This window comes from Lampris incognitus, chromosome 6 (genome assembly GCF_029633865.1).
Source record: "Lampris incognitus isolate fLamInc1 chromosome 6, fLamInc1.hap2, whole genome shotgun sequence".
NCBI classification, from domain to species: Eukaryota; Metazoa; Chordata; class Actinopteri; order Lampriformes; family Lampridae; genus Lampris; species Lampris incognitus.
Genome location: NC_079216.1, coordinates 15,523,694 through 15,534,468, shown reverse-complemented (window position 1 = coordinate 15,534,468; position 10,775 = coordinate 15,523,694). Strand labels below are relative to the sequence as shown.

Below are 10,775 nucleotides of genomic sequence, written 5' to 3'. Positions count from 1 at the left end.
GCTCTCTAATACCACAAGCAACCGGTGGTGAGAGCAAGGTGAGAGAGGTGTGAGGAAAAGGAGGGGAAAGCGCTCTTCTACAAGCAATGAATGGAGGAGACGATGGGCTCGTCGTTCTGTTTTCTTCCCTCTCTCCAGCAGCTGTGACTGAAACACATTTAAAATAGTTCAGTGATTAGAAAGGTGGGATACTTTAACAGAGTAAGGCCACATCCTGTGCACCCCATAATCTTAATACAGTGTTTACCCAGGCCCTATCGCAAGCAGGGGATTTCAACCCGGCACAAAAAAAAAAAGCTTTAGCGAAGCCGGCGCATGAGTCATCCATTTCATAGGCTGCTTTTCTACGGGGTTTTTTTTTTCCCAGAGTAAAAGGGTCCATAGAAACAGGAGAGTCAATAGAGCGGCACTTCTATTGATTTGTAGAGCAGTTGCGGAGGCAAAAGGCTGTGTCATCCTCTTTGGACTGGTGGGGGGGGGGGGGCTTCCAGTTCATTATGGCACAAGTTAAGGTTTTCCACGAGCTGTTGTCCTCCCTGAGAATAAATTAAAGTAATGTGTCTGGTGTGTGTGTGAGAGGGGAGAGAGAGAGAGGAGAGGGTGGTGTGTGTGTGTGTGTGTGTGTGTGTGTGTGTGTGTGTGTGTGTGTGTGTGTGTGTGCGTGTGTGTGTGTGTGTGAGCTGTTTACAATGAAACGAGTGGCTGTGTGTATTACAGCGCATGTGTGAATGTGGTAAAGTAAGACAGACAGACAGAGAGACAGACAGACACAAAGAGATGGACAGAGACAGACAGACAGACAGATCGACTGTGCTTGCCATGCGGCAGGATTAATGACATCAGTTGTTGGCCTCTAATGAGTTGGCAGTTCTCTCTCTCTCTCTCTCTCTCTCTCTCTCTCTCGCTCGCTCTGGTACAACTCAGCACTCCATTCGCCCACCGTCGCCCCAGCCGACTCCGTTACATCTGGGGGCGTCACCATAGCGACGCACCGGCGCAGGAGAGGAGACTTGAATCATCGCTCTTCCACAAGCCACTTGGGAATGTAGGAGAGGAGAAAGAGGAAAGGGGAGGAAAAGAAAGAGATAAGAAGAGGAGAGGAGGAGAGAACAGTAGGGGCAAGAAGGGAGAGGAGAAAAGGATGGGAGGGAAGAGAGAGGGCAAGTGTGAGAAAAAAGGTGGGCAGAGAGTGATGGGTTAGAAGGGATAGTAAGATGGAGGGAGAGAGGAATGAAAGAGAGATAAAAGAAATGAGCGAGAGAGAGAGAGAGAGAGAGAGAGAGAGAGAGAGAGAGAGAGAGAGAGAGAGAGAGAGAGAAAGGAGGTGGGTGGTGACAAGTGGCTTTGTTTATGGAGCAGTAGCATGTCTGTGTCTGGGCCATGGGAGACACACACACACACACACACACACACACACACACACACACACACACACACACACACACACACACACACACACAGGAAAAGAAGTCAGGCCTCCTTAGTCTTACTGAATGTGTGTGTGCGTGTTTTCATTTATCTGCACTCGTGAGGACCTAACGTCCCCATTAGAATAGTAAAAGTCAGGAAAGGGTTAATTTCAGGGTTTGGAGGTTAGGTTTAAGAACAGGGTTAGGGTTAGGTCTAGTATTAAAGTAATGCATTAGAATTAGGCTCAGGGTTAAGGTTAGGGATTAAGATTAGGTGAAAATCTGGGCGGTTTTTGGGTCATTTTAGGGTCAAGGTGAGGGTAATGGTTGGGGTTAGTGTTAGGGAAAGGGTTCATTTAGGGTTCAATTTAATGGTTCTGGGGTTAGGGAAACAGGATTTTGAAAATTCTCGTCTGCACAAGGAGATACACCAATCAGTCAAAAGATTAAAACCACCTGCCTAATATTGTGTAGGTCCCCCTCGTGCCGCCAAAACAGCTCTGACCCATCGAGGCATGGACTCCTCAAGACCTCTGAAGGTGTCCTCTGGTATCTGGCACCAAGACGTTAGCAGCAGATCCTTTAAATCCTGTAAATTGGGAAGTGAGGCCTCCATGGATCGGACTTGTTCTTCCAGCACATCCTACAGATGCTTGACCGGATTGAGATCTGGGGAATTTGGAGGCCAGGGCAAAAGCTTGAACTCTTTGTCATGTTCCTCAAACTATTCTGAACATTTTTTGCAGTGTGGCAGGGCGCATTATGCTGCTGAAAGAGGCCTCTGGCCTCTCTGCTATCAGGGAATCGTCATCACCACAGGTCACTCGAAGCAAGTATGACTATCCTCTCCTATGGAGGAAACCTGTGCGTGACTTTAATGTGGGGAGACTGGTGCAGACAGCAACCACACGGTCACTGACAGATCTGGGTCAGGATCCAGTGGCATGGAGTCCAAGACGACTTGGGGGCCCATTTCTGCTGCAGCCTTCATCCGCTCTCTGAGCCATTGTGGTGCTTCCCTAAAGTCAGCCATCATCCTCTGCCTCTTCTACAGTTGAGGCCTTGGTTGGATTGCTCTTTGTCAGGGACCTCCCCCTTGATCTTACCACATTGGGTGACCCTAACAGGGGCATAGCTGCAGATGGTATTGCTCTTGGGATCTCAGGACCGTGCAAGCTTCTCCACCATGACAAGGTGACAATCCATGGAGAAGCATCAGGGAATACCATTGCCTTGAAGACGTGTACCTGGTCTGCAACGTTTGGGTAGGTGGTACATCACAGTAACATCCACATGAATTCCAGGACCCAAGGTTTGCCGACAGAACATGGCTCAGAACATCACGCTGCCTCCGCTGGCTTTCCTTCTTCCCATAGTGCATCCTGCTGCCCTCTCTCCCCAGGTAAACAATGCATACACACCTGGTCATCGACATGATGTAAAAGTAAACGTGATTCATCAGACCAGACCACCTTCTTCTACTGCTCCATGGTCCAGTTCTGACGCTCACATGGGCATTGTGGGCACTTACGGCAGTGGACAGGCGTCATCATGGGCACTCTGACCAGTCTGTGGCTACGCAGCCCCATACACAGCAAGCTGTGATGCACTGTGTTGTGACACCTGTCTATCATAGCTAGAATGAACCTTTTCAGCAATTTGAGCTACAGTAGGTCTTCTGTGGGATCGAACCAGATGGGCTAGCCTTCGCTCCCCGCACACATCAGTGAGCCTTGGGCACCCATGACCCTGTCATTGATTCACCGGTTGTCCTTTCTTGGACCACTTTTGGTAGCCACCGATGACTGCATACTAGGAATACCCCACAAGACCTGCCGTTTTGGAGATGCTCTGACCCAGTCGTCTCGCCATCACAATCAGGCCCTCGTCAAAGTCACTCAGATCCTTATGTTTGCCCATTTTTCCTGCTTCCCACACATCAACTTCAAGAACTGACTGTTCACTTCCTGCCTAATATATCCCACCCCTTGACAGGTGCCATTGTAACGAGATAATCAATGTTATTGACTTACCTGTCAGTGGTTCGGTTGAGTCATCGTGTTGTATTCGGCACCGTACAGAAGAGCTGCTATTATGACGGTGCGGAGCAGTTGCATTTTTGACTTCATTTTTTACGTCTGACTTCATATTTGATTTCATTCCAAGGTTTTTATCTTTCCAGAAGCTCAACATGATCTGGAAAGATAAAAACCTTAGAATGAAGTCATAATAGCAACTCTTCTATACGCTGCAGAATCCTGGACCCTAACAAAAGCTATGGAGAAAAAAAAATACAAGCCTCTGAACTTAGAGCATAGAGAAGAATGCTGCAAATCCCATACACAGCGCAGGTCACCAACACTGAAGCGCTGAACAGAGTTAAGGAAGCTATTGGTCACCACGATAGTTTACTGACAGTGGTAAAAAAAAAGAAGAAAAGGAAATTAAACTGGTTTGGGCACATTAGCTGAACGGAAAGGACATCCTGCAAGGCCTGGTAGAAGGGACCAGGAAGAGAGGGAGACCGAGAAAAACCTGGGTAAACAACATCGGAGAATGGCTACAGAGGAGCGTAGTGGAGGAGGGGAGAGCTGCGATGGATAGGGAACGGTGGAGGAGACTGGTTGAGGCATCCTCTGTGCTCCTACGACCTCCATAGGTTACAGAACTGATGATGATGATGATGTCAGTGGTTCTAATGTTTTGGGTGATCGGTGTATAAACAATCCTGTGTGTGTGTGTGTGTGTGTGTGTGTGTGTGTGTGTGTGTGTGTGTGTGTGTGTGTGTGGTGCTTCACAACATTGTTTAAGTTCTTTAATTTCTTTAAACCATGGAGAAAGACAGACACGCAGAAACAGAAATACACACACAGACACCATCAACACAACACTGTCCAAATTTAACTTCAAGAGCTGAAGCCCAAAATAACTTTTAATAAGCCACACGGGTGCCGGTCTCTGGCAGCTTATCACCAAACCTCTGAGCCCAGCTCTGCACAGCAAGAAGATCTCTCTGGCTGATATTAAATAGTACATTAAATAATTACATAAATACAGAGCTAAAATGAACTACATAAGCATGTCTCCGCACATTAAATCAATATGTCCTACTTGATATCTGAAACCGGATGCTTGCTGTGGAGAATCAGAACAAACAGACTTGTTTGACAGCAAAATAGACACCATACAGCCATCCAACAGCACAAAGACATTCGGGACTTGTTTTACAATGTGTTTTAACCAGGGTCGGGGAGCAGTTTACAAATCACTCAATTCCAAATGGAAATAAAGCAACAGGTCATTTCAGCGTCACTATGGTAAAACCTGTGGTAGCTGAATTACAGTAGTTTAAAAAAAGATAACCTTTAAAGAAAACTTTTCCTGGCCATAATACCTAAAAGGCAATCTTTTCTATGATTGTGGGTGATCTGGCGTTGCTGTCGGTAAGAAAAACAATCATACAATCGTCACCAGTGGGGAAAAAAAAGTCTTTATGAATTGTTATAACAAAAATTATACTCACTGAAACCTCATAGAACATTCAAGTTTAATATTTTCGCTCAAAGTGGACAATTTTTTTGAAAGTACCACTTTCTGGGTTTGAAAGAAAATCCACTTCCTGAGCCGAATGAACTGGAAGTGAACTGATCCCCAGCTGGCTTTCACAATCACAAGTAGTACAGAAAACAAAAAAACAAAAAAAACCATTATCAAATCTTTCTGAATTTCGTTAATAATAAAGGAAAACATGTTTCACTTTCTGAGAAACGCTATTTTTCAGCCCAAAATCTATCATATGTGTATCCTACAACATAAATCACTGCATTAATGGAAACGGTATTTTGAATTAATTGCACATTAAAAGCACTTTTTTTCACTTTGGAATTGGCAGCAGACTATAGACACAAGAAGTTCGATGACTCAGCATCAACTGTGATAGCCCAAAATATGCATATATTCACGTCTCATCACATCTACACCAGCATCTATGGAGTGGTTTTTACTTTCAGACTTGATACAAATCAAGTTTACCACAGACTTCTTTACAATCAGGTCATTTCGGTTCAATAAGTCAAGTTAAGATAGTAATGGGATGTGTTCTACTCTGGTATATTCAAAGTAATAGTGTCCAACAATGTGCCTATGAAAATCCATTAGTATACAGGTTTTTACAGTAACCAAGTAATTGGTTACTGTAAAGTAATTGGAAGTAATGGTAATTTTGGCAACTGACTAGTTGTGAAGACTGTTTGATCAAGCTGGCTCAGGTCTTCGCCCCACTATATTTTCACAACAGTCACACTCAAACATGGAGACTTGATATTTTACAAAAAGATGGGTATTTCATGGTAAGGTGATTATCAAAGTTCAGTCCTGCAAATGTGTGTTGGTAGAAATCCACAACCAAAGCAGCACTGTACACACAGAGTGGTCTCTTTCCCACAATACTTTGCTGCACTGGGCTTTGCCGTTTGCGTGTCAACCCTAAGAAATATTGGACCAACATCTTGCACAAGAAGCCGTACACCCTTGTTTTATCTTGATAGCGCACAGATTTCTTCTAACAAAACTGCGAGGAAGCTTCCAGTTTTACTGCCAACCGACTGCTCGTACAAACTTATTCCACAAAGACAAACCAACATGTTCCCTGGCTGGAGCGTAGTGGAGGCTTTGCAGCTATAACCATGCATCCATTACTGTTATCTGAGTCATCTACACGTATGGTTAAAAATGAAGATACACTGTGTTGAAGCGTATTAACTGTGAAAAGATGGAGTTTGTAGATACAGGAACGTATCACTTACCAGCAAATGTGATCTGCTGCTACAGCTACCAGCACATGTGATCTGCTGATACACTTACCAGCACATGTGATCTGCTGCCACACCTACCAGCACATGTAATCTGCTGATACACCTTCCTACCAGAACATGTGATATGCTGCTACATCTACCAGCAACTGTGATCTGCTGCTACATCTACCAGCACCTGATCTGCTGCTACAGCTACCAGCACATGTGATCTGCCGCCACACCTACCAGCACGTGATCTGCTGCCACACCTACCAGCACATGTGATCTGCTGATACACCTTCCTACCAGAACATGTGATCTGCTGCTACATCTACCAGCACATGTGATATGCTGCTACATCTACCAGCACATGTGATCTGCTGATACACCTACCAGCACATGTGATCTGCTGATACATCTACCAACACATGATCTGCTGATACATCTACCAGCACGTGATCTGCTGCTACATCTACCAGCACATTTGATCTGCTGATACACCTACCAGCACATGTGATCTGCTGATACACCTACCAGCACATGTGATCTGCTTCTACACCTACTCATGCTATCTGGCTAAGTAGCTTTGCAGCGTGAAAACAATCTTAAACTAGAAATATCTTCGAGTAGAAGTATCTGACTCTAGAATAGCTGTCTTGATCCATCTACTATCAAACTAGCAGGAAAATTGAGGAGAATATTTGCATTCCATCAATCCTCAGTCTTGAGACGCAGCTTTTAAGTTAAAATATAAAAAATAAATGTTTAATGTTTCGTGATGTCTTTGTATTGAGGTAATCACATCTGGTAAAAAAATACATTTTTAGTATCATTCTTCATTTTCTTGGATGTATGCTTTTGAAATGAAAGCCTTTATTTATACAGCACAAGTTCTTTTGGAATATAGATACAGGGTAAGGGTTGGCGGTACAATGGTTTAAGCATAACGGCTCGTAAAAATAATGATGACCGTAATCTAATCCAGTTACTGTAAAAAACAGTAATCAGATTACATATACGTCAGAGAGAAATAAAGATTACTTTCTCAAAAACTGGCCCGCAGGAAAAACCTGCTTAAACGGAGTTTAGATTGTAGACTTTTACAACTCTTGACATAACATCTGGTTTGCTTATTGAAAACAGCACTTGATTCCTAGCGGGTACTGTGGAATAAACAGTTTAACGCCGAAGTCAACGCGGTAAATTTCCAGGACTTTGCGGTCAATGTGACCCAAAAGTGTCAAAGAATAATCCGATTATTTTTCTGAGTTTCAGCATTCCACTAAATTACTCAACGTAAACTGTCATCTTTGGTAAATTACAGTATAATATCAAAGTAAAACCCACAATCCAGCACAAACACTGTTTATACTTAATAAGACAATTTCAAGGATTTTTTTCCCAATGCAACCATTCTGAGAAGTCGATTACCTCTCTTCACTTTTTCGAGTGGCTCAAGTCACTGAATAGACCCTGGGATGCATATTTTATGCATGCAAAGCCCAGCACTGCAAATTATGGAAACTTTGACCAATCTCTATCATCTTATCTCAAGGAAGTGAAAACAGTGCTCATCAGCTAAAATGATTCCTCGAGTTCTCGTGTGGACCTTCAGGCTGAGTCAATTCTATAAAACAGGCCTGCGCTCGAACAGCAAAAACGATCTAACAACAGAGTTTAGCAGAGAGACAGAGACAGACCCATCTCACGGGTGTGGACAGACATGTGGAGGAATGAATGGATGGGCAGATGGATGAACAAAGGTCCCTGGGGTCTCCTGGTACAGATTCTATCCTTGGCCTCACCGCTGGAGTCAGATGTTGCGGGGAGACAGAAGGTCTACTCACTGAAGCTGAAGTGGAGGGCGGCGCTTTCTGCCAGTGGGGAGGAGGGGCCTGCACTGGACACAGTGCTGGAGGGGACGCTGCTGTCTGTCTCAAACACACACACACACACACACACACACACACACACACACACACACGTAGAAGAGAGACAAACACGCACAGAGGTATACACATATGCATAAAGAAAGGCAGATACACACACAAGCACACAAATAAACACACTTGTGCAGACGTATACAAAGATACTTAGTTTTACATCCTTAGAAACTAAAGCTGCACTCCATTCAAATTCTGAGGTCAGAATTTCCTTGTTGGAATTTCCAATTTCCGACCTCCAAGCCTTCCAGGTACACGATGCCAAACGTAATCAAAGAACATGGCTGACCGTGATAAACTTGTGTTTTTATTGGCAAGTGTGTAAACAATTGAATTGTCAGCAGTGTAGCCTCCTTGCATATATAAACTTTCATTTATATATGCAAGGAGGAACATATATATGCAGAGGAATAACTTTTGTGCAGAGATACTGTGCAGTGATTGTTTACCATAACCAGCTACTTAATACCATTGTCAACATATTGTGACACAAGTTTTACCGGGGCATCTGGGTAGCGTAACAGTCTATTCCATTGCCTACCAACACGGGGCTCACCGGTTCGAATCCCCGTGTTACCTCCAGCTTGGTCGGGCGTCCCTACAGACACAATTGGTCGTGTCTGCGGGTGGGAAGCCCGATGTGAGTATGTGACCTGGTCGCTGCACTAGCACCTCCTCTGGTCAGTCAGGGCGTCTGTTCAGGGGGTAGGGGGAACTGGGGGGGAATAGTGTGATCCTCCCATGTGCTATGTCCTCCTGGCGTAACTCCTCACTGTCAGGTGAAAAGAAGCGGCTGGTGACTCCATATTTATCGGAGGAAGCATTGTGGTAGTCTGCAGCCCTCCCCGGATCAATGGAGGGGGTGGAGCAGACTGGGAGGGCTCAGAAAAATAGGGTAATTGGCCAAGTACAATTGGGAGAAAATGAGAGGAAAGCCCCCCCCCCCCCAAAAAAAGAACAGGTTTTAATATATGATAGTATGTATTATTGTAATTAAATACAGGCAAATATACTTTACGTTGCCTTAGTTGATGGTTTACCATTAACACTGTGTGCCTCGACAGGTGCTGCCATTGTTGTGTGACGTCAGACAACTACTTCTCCATGAAGTTGGAGTAGGTGGATTTGCCCCGAGTTTACAAGTAGGAACTCCGACTTTGAGTGGTGTTCCATTGTACTTTTTCTAGCAGGAGGTCAGAAAATCTCGACTTCCAAGTTGTCTGGAACGCAGCATAAAAGATCACCCACAGTGCCCCTGCACATCGACTAAATCAATGCACCCAAACCTCTTGAGTTTGACCCTATGCCCATTCCTGACCTCAACTTTTACAGCTGACCAGAACATAAGGCTGGAGAACAAGGCTTTCAGAAGTGCAGATTTTAAAGTTTTAGTATTTTATAAAGAATTTTAAAATCAAATCTTGAAGTTCTGCCTTCCTCCCCCCACAGACTAAAAGGGCAAATGAACAACTTGCAGCTCATTTTAATTGCACAGCTTTGTTTTTTCTTGTTAAGTTGGGACCTTTGCGCTGAATTCAGCTGGAGCCTATAGGGGAAGGGACAGACCACCAGCAGAACAAGTATCCTATTCATCTGGCTTTAACCTCCAACGCTGGCAGATAAACAGGCTAAATGGGTAAATGGCTAAATGGGTCCTGAGGAGACAGATAAGGCAGTGGCTACAACAACCGAGAGTGACAGAGAGAAATGGTGTCAGTGGAAAAAAGACAGAGGGGAAAAAAAGTGCAACTGAGAAATGAAGAGAGCGAGACAGCGAGTGAGAGAGCGAGAACGAGAGAGAGCTAAAAGGGAGGGGAAGATTTGGAGAGGAGGGGGTGGGCCTTAAGGGGAATGGTTTGTTCCACTTTACCAAGTCTAAAATAATATTGGCACCACAGGGTGCCTCGCCACATATAAACATCCTCTTATTGAGCCCATCTGACAGTTTGGGAGCTTGAAAAAGGTGGATTGTTTTTTTTTAGACCACTGTTTAGCAACACGTTGAAAATGCAGGCTGAAACTTCCCTTGAAAGACCTTTTCAGCATGGATGAGACTAATTTAAAGCACCTCAAGAGTTATTCTCGAGGATGCCCTGATAGGGCATGCTAGGATTGGACTTGTGACCTTTTGATCTCTGACTACCAGGTCAGCCCTAGATAAATGAATACCTTTTGAATCAAGCTCAAGGTCATGCTTAAACTGGGTGGTAGTGATAAGGTTCTTTTTCTTTTTAACCCTTACTTTGGGGAAGGTTCTGATGAGCATGCATCAGCTTTTTCAGAAGCAGCCTTCCTCTGCGAGCTACCTAGTCAATCCACAGTCTTCTACTGTTGGGATTTAAAAGTTCGACTCCTCTGATTACAAGAAGCCCATCCTTCTACTGCTGATGTTTACAGTAATGTAATGGATGTTGGTAGCTAACAGTATTAGTGTTAATGTTATCAGTAGCATGCAGACTTCAACATTCAAGCATAGTTTAGGCTGCAGCTATCTACCAAACAACCAATTAGATCAAATCATATTTGTATTACAAATGAAAAAAGTAGAGCCCAACTGATATAGGATTTTTAAGACCGATACCGATTCGAATATTTGAAGATTTAAAAATACAATAACGATACATCAAGCA

The 10,775-nt window shown here is 44.1% G+C and overlaps 1 protein-coding gene across 1 annotated transcript in view; it reads right to left on the bottom strand.

Annotated features, from left to right (window-relative positions):
* Nucleotides 1-6,862: 6,862 nt before the first annotated feature.
* The window catches only part of ppip5k1b (diphosphoinositol pentakisphosphate kinase 1b), a 78,055-nt gene continuing 74,142 nt past the window's right edge, over nucleotides 6,863-10,775 (bottom strand). Inside the window, exon 32 of the mRNA XM_056282589.1 lies at nucleotides 6,863-8,133. Coding sequence (XP_056138564.1) covers nucleotides 8,042-8,133 — 92 coding nt within the window. The 3' untranslated portion in view covers nucleotides 6,863-8,041. The remainder of the gene's footprint in view (nucleotides 8,134-10,775) is intronic.